This window comes from Ovis aries, chromosome 20 (genome assembly GCF_016772045.2).
Source record: "Ovis aries strain OAR_USU_Benz2616 breed Rambouillet chromosome 20, ARS-UI_Ramb_v3.0, whole genome shotgun sequence".
Taxonomy (NCBI): Eukaryota; Metazoa; Chordata; class Mammalia; order Artiodactyla; family Bovidae; genus Ovis; species Ovis aries.
The window spans coordinates 24128675-24143651 of NC_056073.1; the positions used below are offsets into that span (position 1 = coordinate 24128675).

At 45.0% G+C, this 14977-nt stretch overlaps 1 protein-coding gene across 3 annotated transcripts in view; it reads right to left on the reverse strand.

The window, feature by feature from the left end:
- Positions 1-14977, reverse strand: part of PKHD1 (PKHD1 ciliary IPT domain containing fibrocystin/polyductin) — a 454852-nt gene that overhangs the window by 403685 nt on the left and 36190 nt on the right. For all 3 annotated transcript variants that reach the window (XM_060403704.1, XM_060403705.1, XM_027959080.3), the window contains exons 19-26: positions 14781-14923; positions 12956-13080; positions 11395-11570; positions 8552-8690; positions 6229-6356; positions 3241-3425; positions 2217-2339; positions 1053-1158 (exon numbers count right to left, since the gene is read on the reverse strand). In XM_060403704.1, coding sequence (XP_060259687.1) covers positions 1053-1158; positions 2217-2339; positions 3241-3425; positions 6229-6356; positions 8552-8690; positions 11395-11570; positions 12956-13080; positions 14781-14923 — 1125 coding nt within the window. The remainder of the gene's footprint in view (positions 1-1052; positions 1159-2216; positions 2340-3240; positions 3426-6228; positions 6357-8551; positions 8691-11394; positions 11571-12955; positions 13081-14780; positions 14924-14977) is intronic.

The window sequence follows — 14977 nt, forward strand, 5'->3', positions numbered from 1 at the left end:
TGGCCACATGATGTGAAGAACTGACTCATTGGAAAAAGATCCTGATGCTGGGAAAGACTGAAGGCAGGAGGAGAAGGGGATGACAGACTATGAGATGGTTGGATGGCATCACTGACTGGATATGAGTTTGAGCAAGCTCTGTGAGGTGGTGAAAGACAGGGAAGTCTGGTGTGCTGCAGTCCATGGGGTCACAAAGAGTCAGACACAACTGAACAACAACAAATATACACACATATATGGGGCTTCCCAGGTGGCTCAGTGGTAAAGAATCCACCTGCCAATGCAGGAGACACGGGCTTGATCCCTGGGTTGGGAAGATCACCTGGAAAGGCGCTTCCCTAGTGACTCAGAGAGTAAAGAATTCGCCTGCAATGTGGGATACCTGGGTTTGATCCCTGGGTTGGGAAGATCCCCTGGAGAGGAACATGGCAACCCACTGCAGTATTCCTGCCTGGAGAATCCCCATAGACAGAGGAGCCTGGTGGGCTATAGTCCATGGGCTTGCGAAGAGTCGGACATGACTGAGCAACTAAGTATATACATAGGAAATGGAAACCCACTCCAGTATTCTTGCCTGAAGAATTCCATGGACAGAAGAGCCTGACAGGCTAAAGTTCATGGGATCACAAAGAGTCAGACATGATGAGCGACTGAGCATGCAAGCATACACAAATGCATACACATATATACGTAGATTTATAGGTATATGTGGCTTCCCTGGTGGCTCAAACAGTAAAGCGTCTGCCTGCAATGCAGGAGATACAGGTTCAGTCCCTGGGTCTGGAAGATCCCCTGGAGAAGGAAAAGGCAACCCACTCCAGTATTCTTGCCTAGAGAATCCCATGGACAGAGGAGCCTGATGGCCTTCAGGCCATGGGGTCACAAAGAGTCAGACACAAGTGAGCGACTTCACTTTCCCTTTATAGGTATATATACATATAAAACTGAATCGCTGAGCGGTACACCTGAAACTAACATTACATTGCAAATCAGCTACACTGCAATCAAAAAATAAAGTTGACGCCCATTTCAATGTCAAGTACACGTCATACCGAGGGCATACCACACAGAGTAGACCTGGGGAGTTGACCCTTCAAGGTACTGGAAGGCACAGGAACCTGAACAATAAGCTGGTATGTCATTCACTCGCACGACCACCTAGAAAAAGGCAAAAGCATTAAAAGCAGATGTACACATTCCATATGCTCAAGGGTATTCCTAAAGGACTTGAGAAGTTTGCCCAAACTGAAATGTGTTAGTGACTCACCTATTCTCTATTTTCCCTTCTATTTTCCAGTAATAGACCCTCAGTTGTAAAGCATGACTCAACATGTTAGGCTATTTCTAAATGATGGTTAATATGCAGAAACCTAATATTTTTACAATTAGATAGGCTCAGTCTGGAGTAAATTCCCTCTCACATAGAAGTAAATTCAAACTGTGCAAGGACTTTTTATCACCTTATATTTTTTAACTTAAGACCTACTGCCTGTGAAAAGCCCTATCTTTGCTGGTAAATGCCAATATAACTGAAGATTATAGTGGGTTTGGACATTTGGGTTGGGGTCTTTTTTGTCCTAGAATGGGAATAAATTATATATCTTTCCCTCTCACTGGGACTAAGGTTAATCTAATAGAACTCTACAATACTTGTCGACGAAAGTGGTGAAAAAGATAAGACTCTCAGTCTTTACCTATAAAATAAGGATTAAAAACACACTACATTTATGACAGCATTTGCTTATGGAGGGGAGGGATCATACATCAAATGTTACCAATTGTTAATTCTTGTTTGGGTACCCAGGTATTGGGGTTATATTATTCTTATAGATTTTGCATCTTAAAACTGTCTCGAAAGCACATGACTTATAAGAGGGGAAAGTGCAAAAGACATTTTAAAGAGAAAAGGAAGTGACTCAGCCCATTTACTTTCCAAGGCCACTGTGAGGAGGTATAAAAAGTATGTAGCTAGAGATTCTCTATTTTGGGTACCATAAGAGCATCAGTAATTATAACAACTGGATGTTGTGTTTACAAAGCACTTGTATTTTCAGAGTACTCTCCATACCCTGTGAAAATAGAAAGAGCACAGCCACGGCTGTCTCTGTTTTACAGATTAGAAAACTGACCCTTGGGATTGGCCCACCTCACAAATAAGGAGGGGCTGCAGTAGACTTGAAGCCAGTACTTCACTTTGGGGGCCCATCTGCTCTCACCTGAGTGTATCGGTTGGCAGTGACCAACATGTCTCCAAATATGGGTCCAAGGAAGACGCCACCATCATATACCACACGTGTGATCACAGCAGGCTTCACTCCGGTGAGGTTTTCATTAGATACCTAAGATGGTCACATTTCTAGTGAATCCTGCCATGGAACAGAAGTCTAATCTTGCTTGAAACAAATGACAAAGGATGTTTTCACATTCAGTCACAATAATCAGATAGCTAGAGAGTGAAAACAGAGGGACACCGGGCTTGAAATCTAGAAGCCTAACAGTAAGTAGCGGTGAATGAAAGTCCCAGTAGACTAGAACAATATTTATTTGCAAGTAGAGTTACCAAAAAATGCATACTATGTTGATCTCTCAAGTCTTGCAAGAGATTTTTGTTCCCATGTGCTTTTCGATTTTACAAGTTTACAATCCAAAATACTAAAATAAAATGTCAGGAAACAAGTGCCATGAGATGACTTCCATCCTTCCTCCATCTCCACCCAAGGATTCTGTTTGAGAACCAGATGACCCACAATACCAAATAACAAGAATAAAATTTCATCTCGGATTTCACTTCATAAAACCAAATGCTAGATGATCATTAGATTATTTTTTAAAACCCTAAATATGCAAGAGCATCTGGTTTTGTCATTATCCAAAGACAGCAAATCCGTTCCTAAACTTCCTTCTGCTCTGCCATCTGCCTCCATGATAATCTAAGTCAATCACATCTGCTTAAATTATCCAATAACAGATGTAGAATTATTGTATGGTGGACACTGACCAACAATTTCTTTACCTACATCAAGTTAGAAAAGGCAACCTTATGTTTAAATTGCTGTATCAGGAATATGAGATACAAAACATACCTTGAAAAGTTTCAGAAAGATCATTGAGCTCTTTTACTTGAGTATTCCAACAAAATTCACAAATCATGACAGTTTTCATTCATAGAATTCTGATTTTTTTTCACCAAATTGTTTCAGAGCACCAAATCCATAAAGCCAAAAGGGATACCATACATACCTTGATGAAGTTGGGCAAGTCCCCAACCTGGCTGGACCAGGAGAAGGTCCACACATGTTCATAGCAAGACTTTAGATCCTCCGTCACAGTGAAGTCACTAACATTGAGGTACCTGGATGTGAAGTCATCAGCGCTGGTTTGTAAGAGCTTCTGGAGGTGACTGGCTGAGATGTGCACAGGAACACCTGTGGGAGAAGGTCATGATACCGAAAATGTGCTTATTTTAGTCACTAAGTTGTGTCCAACTCTTTTGCAACCCCATCGACTGTACCCTGTCAGATCCCTCTTTCCATGGAATTTCCGAAGCAAGAATCCTGGAGTGGGTTGCCATTTCCTTCAACAGGAGATCTTCTCAACCCAGGGATCAAACCCCCATCTCCTGCATTGGCAGGCGGATTCTTTACTGCTGAGCTACCAGGGAAGTACAATATAGAAAATACAGGAAACTAATTACTCCACCTTGTAGCATCTCATCTCATCATCAAGACAGCAGAATACAGGTTAAAATGCCTTCATGTACGCAGAGACCCTCAGGTTCAAGATGTGGCTTCAAGAGAACCCTCAGTCCAGTTACGCAATTTTTAAGGCAAGCATAAGTAGGTGCTCACTTTTTACATCACGATTCCTTTAATCAGCATCATAAGCAGAGAACACAATCACATCAGACAAAACTATCTCAACTGTCAACTCAAAATGTGAATTCCTGACACTGGTGAGTCCTGAAAGTCTAATTAAATACTGAGTTTTTCCCGGAAAAAATGTGTAGCTGGCCTTGTGAATAGGGGAAAGTTGGCCACCTTCCACAAGGAGTGGGGAAGGCATAAAGCAGCTGACACCTATAAAAACAGAGCCAACCAAGCTGAGGAATGTTGGCACTGAACTCTGGTTTCTCTATTAGAATTTCTTTTAAGCCCAACCACCTGCTTCCCCATCGCACATCCCTGCAGAGAAATAACTGCACTCTGGGCTTGTGTTTGAACACTGTTTCATGCTTTACCTGAAGTTTCCATTTCATTAGCTACCACAGCAACCCTTTGAGGTGGGTCATCTGGATAACCTAATGCCTCCTTAAGAAATGAAGAAAATGAAACCCAACGTGATTCAACAGCTCACCAACCAAGTGAACGGGGTTTTGATTAAAACCCAGATTGCCTTGAGCAACTTAAGAGATTTCCTCTTGAATCCCACACTGCCCTGGAGTGTTAATGAAATACCACTGCATTTCCAAAATGCAAACAAAACTCATCTTTTTAAAAAAAGATTGTCCTAGGCAATGGCAGCCCACTCCAGTACTCTTGCCTGGAAAATCCCATGGACGGAGGAGCCTGGTGGGCTCCAGTCCATGGGGTCGCTAACAGTCGGACACAACTGAGCGACTTCACTTTCACTTTTCACTTTCATGCATTTGGAGAAGGAAACGGCAACCCACTCCAGTATTCCTGCCTGGAGAATCCCAGGAATGGTGGAGCCTGATGGGCTGCCATCTATGGGGTCGCACAGAGTCAGACACAACTGAAGCGACTTAGCAGCAGTAGCAGTATATGAATACATCATTTTAAAGGTCATTTCAAATGGCCAGGTGAAGGCTGGCTTATCCCCCAGTTAATGTGAAGAGTATCAGCAAGAGAGCATGATGGCAGGGAAAAAAAAAAAAAAATCTCTCAACAGGTATTCGGCAGCTCTCTCATTGCGAGAAGGGAGAGAGCACAGGAACGGGGTTCACAGTGGCAGAGCTCCAGCGCACTCACTCACCCACTTATCAGATTCCAATAGCCTCAGGGCCATCTGCTTTTCCTAAGCTGTCCTACTAAAGGAAAAACTCCATTCCTCCAGCCAAGGATGGACTCCTTTGCAAGTCCAGCATCTTTCTTCTTGGGAGGGTAGAAGATTTTTTAATCACTTGCCAACTTTTAGACAACCACTCTTGCATTCTCCTGAGCCCCCAACTTCCCCTATGTTGTTACCAAATAAATAATATATTATAATCACCTCTAACCCTGTCCTTGATGAGATGTATATACATTGATAGTTGAAGAGTTAAAACATTTATATCCTCATTGCAGTTGAAAGCTCCTTCTACATTTAATATGGTTTCTCAGTTCAGTTCAGTCGCTCAGTCATGTCTGACTCTTTGCAACCCCATGGATACAGTTTCTAAAATGCTCAATATCATGTGGGGTCACTTTAGAGTTTGATTTAGAAAGGCAGTGGCTACCATGGATCTTGGTCTATGAAATTCTAGAGAAGAAGACTGAACTCTTTGAGAAGCAAACACTCAAGTTCATATCTGGACCCTGCTTCAGCTATTTGTATGAGCTTTGGGCAAGCCTGAGTAGAGTGAGCTGAATGGTGGCCCTCGAAAAGATACATCCTAATTCTTGGAAACTATGGATGTTATATCATAGAGCAATGGATGTGATTAAGGATCTTGAGAAGAGGGAATCATCCCAGATTATCCAGGTGGGCCATAAATGCAATCCTATTTATCCTTATAACAGAGAGACAGAGGGAGTTTGGAGACAGCAGAGAAAGAGACCATGTGACCAGGAGGCAGGGGTTGGAATGATGCACCAGCAGCAAGGGATGCCAATAGCTACCAGAAGCTCATGGAGACAGAAAACAGATCCTCCCCTAGACCTTAGGAGGAAGCGTGGCCCTGCCAACAACTTGATTTTGCACTTTGGCCTCCAAAACTCCAAAAGAATACATTTCGGTCATTTTAAGCCACGAAGCTTGTATAATTTGTTATGACAGCCGTAGGAAGCTAATCCACTCAGTTTCCTCATCTGTAAAACTGAAAGACTGGGATCATATTGACAAGGATATCCCATCCAGATCTTTAATTTTAGGAAAGTCATTCTCAGACACTGGAAAATTAACAAAGTATGCTAACTGTAAGACTGTCACCCTATCAGCAGGATGTTGTTCTCCTGGGGATGCCACTGAAAGCTTCAACGAGAAATGCTGCACCCGCTATGGCCCCTTTACCAGGAATCGCTGTGTTAGAAAGTTGGATGCGAAAGTGTCCTCCTAAAGGTGGGCTTGTCCTCTGTAGTCTCCGTGTTGTCACCTGGACCAACCCGGATCCTTCCTCTGCTCCTTCAGTGGGCACAGCGCTGCGACATATCAGAAACAGGGCATTAACCACAAGGACCCTCCAGCAGCTGCTCCAGACAGAGCACAGCTCCATCTCAAGGACCACACAGCCTCCCACGTTTCCAGACCATGAGCATGAGCTCCAGAACAATCCCTCTGCCATCACAGCAGAGAAAATGAAAGGTAAATATGAGGGGTCTCTAAGGGTGTCCCACTCTCCCCCTCTACTGATCCTGGGCGAACACAGAGGCAGAGTGAAGAGCGATGAGTGTAGCCTCCGCTGCTCTGGTCCTGATGCAGAGTGGAAGGAGAAGCCTGTGCTCTCTGACTGTATCTTCACAGTCAGATGAAAGCTCACCCTGATCCACAGACCCTCGGCGCTCAGTATCCCCAGCAGAAACAGTCCACTCCATCTAGCAGAGTCCTTATCCAGCACCTGTGTGCACACTGCATACCTAACCCTGCTTTCAGTACAGTAAGTGGGTCAAATAAATCATGACATACCACGCAGTAGAATACCATCAGCCATTAAAAAGCATGCTTAATGAAATGGGGAAAGGTTCCATTCATACCAGTAGGTGAAAAGGGCATGTTGCAAATACAGTGTCTTATCTGTTGTACCAACTTGAAGTTTAAAAAGCAAATATATATAATTAGTTAGTTACTCAGTCGTGTCCGACTCTTTGTGACCCCATGGACAGTAGCCCGCCAGACTCCACTGTCGTTGGAATTCTCCAGGTAAGAATACTAGAGTAGGTTGCCATTCCCTTCTCCAGGAGATCTTCCCGACCCAGGGACCGAACCTGGGTCTCTTGCATTGCAGGTGGATTCTTTATCGTCTGAGCCACCAAATATATATAAATATACATATATATGTATTTTGTGTATATATGTATATGTGTGTGTGTATATAAAAACTGCCTGGGGGAAAAGAGTATTTCAGAACATGGATTCAATGTGTTAAAAGAAAGTATCTCTGAACAGAGAGATTATGAGTGATTTGTACCTTTTCCCTGTGCTTTTCTGCACTTCCCATATTTTCAACAATGAATATGTATGACTTTGATCAGTAATATTACTTAAGTACCACGTATGGATGTGCATACTCACAACCACACAGAAACAGTCAGACTGAGGCTTTTCTTGTTGGGGGCCATTCTGTGTTGTCCTGACTTTCTCAGGCTGAAGGCTTCCAGAGGAGCTAAGAAGCCTGAGAAGACTCGGAAGGGGAGGTTGTGAGCACCTGTCTAAGTGTGGACCTAGATTATACTTCATCATTTCAGAGTTAATAACTTTGGCATTTGGAGCACAGGATCACAGGAGGCTCATTTGACATCTCCCCCTCCATCACTGAAAGCCTTTCCCTCCTTTATTCTGCTGATGATTTTTTGTCTTTTCTACCCAGAGGACCGTGAAACATTGTCAAGAAATGTGCAACATAGATTCTAGCTTTCTAACATTGATTAAAAGTCTCAAGTACGGTGTAAGTAATGAGAACTCATTTCAGAACATGTTAGATACAGGGGGAGAAAAGAAATTTTAAAGACAAGGCATCTCAATCGTTCCCATTCTACAGGTTTTAGTGAACATTTAAAAGGACGAATTACAGCATGCATGTGTTCCAGGAGCTTGGAGGAGCCTGATTCTTAGTTACTGCTTTGTAAACTATGGCCAAAGAGGTTTGTTTATGGACTAATCAATGCTTATGTGGCTCTAGTGCCACCTGGTGGTGAGCTTTCAGAACTGGCTGGTTTTCTTCCTTTGGCTATGAATTGTACTTCCTTTTGCCTCAAAGAATTCCAGTAAGATTAATATATTAATCTTATTAATCGAATGGAAGACAAGGAGCAAGAAGAAAACAGTGGTAATGTGAACCTCTGAAAAGCATAAAAATACATCTACTTGTAAACTAATTAACTAGAAACTAGCCCCCAGATCAACAGAATCAGCATTGCCTTGGAACTTATTAGAAATGCAAATTATCAGGCCCTGCCACCAAGCCTACTGAATTAGGATGGTGTGGCTAGGGCACAGCAACCTGTGTTTTAACACAACCTTCAGGTAAGTCTGATGCAGCACTGTTAACATTGAGAACTACTGCTTTAAGCAGCAAGGCAGGTAAATTTTCCTGATTGATAAAAAGTCTCACCTCTGTGACTCCTAAGGCCAGTTAGCAATTTTAAGGAGGGACAGGTGACCAAAGATGGTTCCCTACCTTGCAGTGATGAGCGGGAGCTCCAGGCCACACCCCGCCAACCAGGAGGTCACATTGTAGACAGGAGGTGATCCCACCACTGAGAGCGATTCCAGCAGATTCCCACCAGGGCGAGCTGTACCAGTGTCCGCCTGAGAAACTGGAGACCAAGGAGCCGAACATCATCAAGTAAATCAAGATGGAAGACCTGCTGGGTGGACGGTCCCTGCGGGAGGGGCTGAGTCCCTCACATCTCAGCACACCATGAAAACAGAGATTCCCACCTACCTGCTGCCATGAGGAGAAAAGGAAGAGGGAGGAACTCAGTTGCCAAAGGAAAATGCAAGGTCATGATATAAGGAGACGATGACTAATTCCATGGCAAACTTCAGTAAGCCCCAAGCCAGCCAATCATCATTCCCTGTGCCCTTGGAGGTCCCCCTGCCACCACACGCACACGTGCAAACACACAGCTCATCTGTGGCAGTGTGCACGGCCCCCCTCTTCCTCCTTTCCTTCTCCAAGTCCCGGCAGCTCCAGCAATGCAAGATGATCCCCCTCAGGAACACGGAACACACAAGGCAGGTCCTGGAGATACTTGAGTTTTATCCATTGCATGGTGTCAACATGTGTGCAGACACAGTGCAAGCATTTAAGACAGACCATTTTGCAAATCCTGATTTTCCACTTCTGCTGGGTGACCATTTGGCTAATCACCATAGCCTCTGTAAGACTCTTTTCTCATTGATAAAGTGGGACTCAAGGTAGACATCAGTCTGCATGGCAGGGAGAGTTTACTGAGATGGCAGGTTTAAACAGCCAACATAATATCCTCTTTCCCTTCTATTAGGCACCATGTAAATGCAGTTTCTTTCCCAAATCTGTGCAATCGAGACAGCAAACAGTTGAAAAGCAGCATCCTTGCAGGCCCAATGCTGAGCACAACACCAGGCACAGAGCCAGCACTCGATAAAAGTTCATTTGCTCAACTGAGTATGGAGTCATTACAAGTGGCTCTGGGGTCAATGATCTCTAGGTTTCAATTTCCCCCACATTCCCAACCATTTGAGACAAGACACTCAGCACCCTCTTAGCTTTGGTTTCCTAATCTATAGAGTGGGGATCATAGGGCCATCTTAGGGGTTCTGAAAATTAAATGAGAAGTATTTGGTAGCTACCACTAAATAAAAAGAAATTTCATAGAAGACATTAGGTGGGAGAATATAATCAAATATTAAACTGATCAGATAAATGTCAGGCAATTAAATATGAATATGGAGCCCAAGTGTGTAGTTTATGTCACTATTAAATAATCCTCACAGAAAAATTGTTGCCAGCAGGATGACTGAACCAAGTGGGAAGCAGATTGTTACACCCAAGCCACCTCCTGTCTTTCTTATCTCTGCCCTCTGCCTCCCTGCTCCCCTCCCCACCTCACCCCTACATGGCTCCAGATGCTGGAGCATTTGGGTGCACAGAGGTGATGGCCGTGAGAAGGAGTTGGGATCCTGGGCATTGAGGGTTTGGAGAGGAGGAAGGGAAATGATACCTATTATCTAGTCCTGAGTTTCCCAGTCAGTGGGTTCAAGTGTATGAAATATTGATCCCATCAGCCCTCTGGGAATCTGTGCAGCATCTGGGGTCACCAAAGGCCCCAGCCAGTTGTCTTGGGCACCAAGGAATTCAGACAGTTATCCCAGCACACTATTGGAATATTATTTTCTGTGTGTCAGAACAAGGAATTTGAAGTCAGCGATGCCAGATGTTCCCAAAACACTCAAATCACTGAAACAGGTAAGAAATGGAATTCCGAGAGTACCAAAAATGATGCCATTTCAGGGCTTGAAAGAGAGCTCCCTTACCCCTCACCCCCAAGTTCCCTGCCCCCAGCTCTGCAACTTTCAGGTAAAAGATTAAAAGTTGCACAGCTTGACAATCAGAACGCAAATGACCATTCCATCCTTTTCTCCCTGAAGAGAGAAAGAGAAGCTACCAGAAGCAGGAAAGCCAGAGTCACATGGGATTTGATGGAATAGGGAGAGTGAACAAGGTGGAAACCTAGAGGCCCTGGGAGCAAACCACACCATCCCTCTGGCCCTCTGGCCCTGGTGTGTGTGCCACACGCGGCCTTGGGAGAACCCTTGGTGAGCACCTTGCCCTTAAGACAAACAAAGCCAGCTCAGATCAAGGGACTTTGTGCAGAGAGGGCCCAGGCCTGAGCTCTGAGTGATGCGTGGGAGCCATCAGATGGGCAGAAAGCTACTCTGATGAGGATGCAATGACCCTCTAACTCACACCAAGTTGGCACTATGGGTCATAAAATCAGATTTGTGACCCATTTCAGGGCCAATGATGTTATGTTCCTCACAGCACCTTTTATGACAGATATTAACAGATGGAGGCAGGGAGAAATCCTGCTGGCCTGACAATAGTAATGATAATAGTAGTAATAACTGATTATATTTACTGAGCAACTACTACAGTCAGGACCCATGATGAGTGCTTTACGTCACACTTCAGTTAATCTTCACAGTAATCCCATGGGGTAGAGGCCTCATTATGCCCATTTTATAGATGAGAAAACCAAGGCCTCTCAGCCAGAAAGTGGTAAAATTGGGATAAGATGACAGGTACCCAAAGCAAGAGCAAACACTGGGGTAAATAACAGAAAACAGAAGGAACTTGCTAGAGGGATAGAAAAGCCAAAGACACACAATCACAACTTCCTTTTCTCCCTGGGACTGAGGCGGAAAGACGGAAAATCATCTGTTCTCTCTCCATTAAAAGAGAAGCAGCCCCTCCAGAAAAGCCTGAGGACCCTATCTGATGGATAGTTCATAGAGGAGAGTAGATCTGATAATCACCTGTTAGGTTTGTGTCTGCAATAATAATCTCATCCACAAAAAACATGCCCATCTCTGGAGACAGAGGGAGGAGGTCAATCTGGTGAACCAGCACAGGGGAATTTGCAGGAGGCAGCTGGAGATGCGAGGAGTGACGCACACACGTCTTCCAGAGGTCGGTGCAGGTGAACTGCCAGCTGAACACAAGCACAGAGCAGAAACGGGCCTCCCGTGAGCACCACGGGCCTCTCACCTGAGAGCCCCAGTTCCCCGGCCTGGGCCCGAAGACCGTGCAGCTGGGAGATCCGCACAGTCCTGGCTGCCATGGTACCAGCATCCCCCCCAAAATGGGCTCAGCTCGGCTGGGACACAACACAGTGAGTCACGGTTCAGTCCACCACCCATTCATAACAGTGTCAGCAGTCCTTTCAAATTACAATACAACTGTGTGTCTTAAGCAGATCGCATGTTAGGCTCTAACCGCAGAGATGATTAGTGGTCTCTAAAACCTAATGAAGAAACAGTGGAAACAGTGTCAGACTTGATTTTTTTGGGCTCCAAAATCACTGCAGATGGTGACTGCAGCCATGAAATTAAAAGATGCTTACTCCTTGGAAGAAAAGTTATGACCAACCTAGATAGTATATTCAAAAGCAGAGACATTACTTTGCCGACTAAGATCTGTCTAGTCAAGGCTATGGTTTTTTCAGTGGTCATGTATGGATGTGAGAGTTGGACTGTGAAGACTGAGCACTGAAGAAATGATGCTTTTGAACTGTGGTGTTGGAGAAGACTCTTGAGAGTCCCTTGGACTGCAAGGAGATCCAACCAGTCCATTCTGAAGGAGATCAGCCCTGGGATTTCTTTGGAAGGAATGATGCTAAAGCTGAAACTCCAGTGCTTTGGCCACCTCATGGGAAGAGTTGACTCATTGGAAAAGACTCTGATGCTGGGAGGGATTGGGGGCAGGAGGAGAAGGGGACGACCGAGGATGAGATGGTTGGATGGCATCACCGACTCGATGGACGTGAGTCTGAGTGAACTCCGGGAGATGGTGATGGACAGGGAGGCCTGGCGTGCTGCGATTCATGGGGTTGCAAAGAGTCGGATACAACTGAGCGACAGAACTGAACTGAAAACCTAAAACTCATTTAGGTTTAAAACACTTACAAAACCCCTGAGAGATGTGGAAAGAGTGCTGAATCAAGGGATCAAAATGCCTGGATCATGTTCCAGCATCTTTGCTCACTTGCTGAATGAATTCCAGTGAATCACACATTCTCTGGGCCCCGATTTTTCCATCTGTAATGTCAAGGAATGTTGCATAAAATCTCTTCCAAATATGATGGTCTTTGACTCTATCCCTATGAGGAATGTCAGACTCCTTATATATGTAACGACTAACTGCTCTTAAATCAAACTTCTTTGTCAAATAAAACATGTTCAGAGCTGAAACTATTGTCCGAGGCCCCACTATCAGACAATACCTCTCATGAGTCACTGTCCCCAGGATAGTTAGCCATACCATCTGGCAGAATTCCCACCACACCTGCCCACAGACAAGCTACCTGTGGGTACTTACCTAGGACTGGTCCCCAGGAGACTCCAGTCACACGTGAGGTTCTTAACAGGGTTTTGAAGGCCAACTGTGAAGGACACAGTCATCTTCAGGGTCGTATTCTCATGGCCTCTGTATGCAAGGCACAACTAGAGACACAAAACAAGGGCTTCAGCTCTGTCACTAAGAAGCAGCTGTTCAAGTAATGTTTACTGAGGACAATCCACCCCCTAGAACCAACCTAAAGACAGCCAGACCTCTCCTGCCCTCCTAGACCTTACCTTAGTTTAGAGCAAATTGCTATTTATCCGACAGAGAGTTATTCAATGCCTAGCACTGTGTGTGGCTGTGAGGATTTTTTTACCTCAATTAGAGATCTCAATTAGAAATCCCTTGTTGTGACCCAGATACCTGTGCAATCTCAAGAAAGGTACTGAACCTCTCTGAGACTCACTCCCTAACCTGAACTCGCCGGCATCCTTGGCTTCTAACTCAGAGTTAAGTAAAATTGTTTGGCAAGATTTTTCAACTGTGGCACTACTGACATTTAGGACTGGGACTTTTATGTGAGTCCTTTTCTTACACTTGCATTGCAGAATGTGTAGCAACTTTCCTAGAACCTACCCACTGGATGGCACTAACACTTCCCCAGTTGTGATGACCAAAAATGCCTCTGCTGCTGCTGCTGCTGCTGCTAAGTCGCTTCAGTTGTGTCCGACTCTGTGTGACCCCATAGACGGCAGCCCATCAGGCTCCGTCATCCCTGGGATTCTCCAGGCAAGAACACTGGAGTGGGTTGCCATTTCCTTCTCCAATGCATAAAAGTGAAAAGTGAAAGTGAAGTCGCTCAGTCATGTCCGACTCTGTGTGACCCCATACACGGAAATGCCTCTAGAGTGGGCTAAATCCCCACCACCACCTGCTGGGCACCTGTGCTACAGAAGAAAGGCTGCAAGTTGGGTGTTTCCCTTTCCTGAACCGTTTAGTCCCAGCTCCCACTCTTTTTTGACTCAGAAAGGACTTGAAACCACTGCCGTGAGCTCAGTCATCCCAGGAAGGTTCACACTGGTCCCCAAAGAGCAGAGCTATTCACACAGAGGATATGAGGTATTGGAGGAATGTGCCAGTTCATCCATCAGTAATAACAGTAACTATAATAAATAATAATTAGCTTTAAACAAGTCCTGGCCACTGCCCAAGCACTTTACTGGATTACCTCATATACTCTTCCTCAATAGCTTGAGAGGCAGACCTGTTACCCATTTCTCAGATGAGTAACTAAGATAAAACACAGAGGGCATGCAGGGTATAGAGTCAGAATTCAAAACCAGAGAGTCTGAGTGGAGAGTCTGCTCTCATACCTGGAGATCAAAGAAAACACCGAAACATATGGAAACTTCCATGTTGTCATTGTTGTTGCTTTTTGTCATTAATTCAACTCCAACTCTTTGCAACTCCATGGACTATAGCCCTCCAGGCTCCTCTGTCCATGGGATTCTCCAGGCAAGAATACTGGAGTGGGCTTCCATTTCCTCCTCCAAGGGATCTTCCCAGCCCAGGGATCAAATCCACGTCTCCTCCCTTGGCAGGTGGATTCTTTACCACTGAGCCATCTAGAAAGCCCAGAAGCTTCCGTAGGTCTCAGTTATTACAAAGGTATTTCTATGCAGCAACTAGCTAGTGGAGGACCCAAGGTGTCCATTCACACCCAAAGCCTAGCACCTCAGCCTGAACATCTGTGAGTCATGGCAACCACTCCCTTGTGTTTCTGTTTCTCCAGCGTCCACCCCAGAGAGTAATTTCAACCCCTCCCTGCCCACCTGGCCTGCAAACAATGGCTGCTACTTACGTGCGTGTACTGATCTAGCCGGTAGACTTTCTGAGCAGCTGGAGGTGTCAGGACAAGGTGTCGGGGCTGATGGAGACTGAACCTCCCACAGAAGGGCTCTGTCCCACTGGTGAGGTGCCCATCAGAGGTGGAACCTTCTAACCCTGGATGAAGTTCAGATAAAATAGGAAGACAGAAGTAATTATCAAACAGAGCTC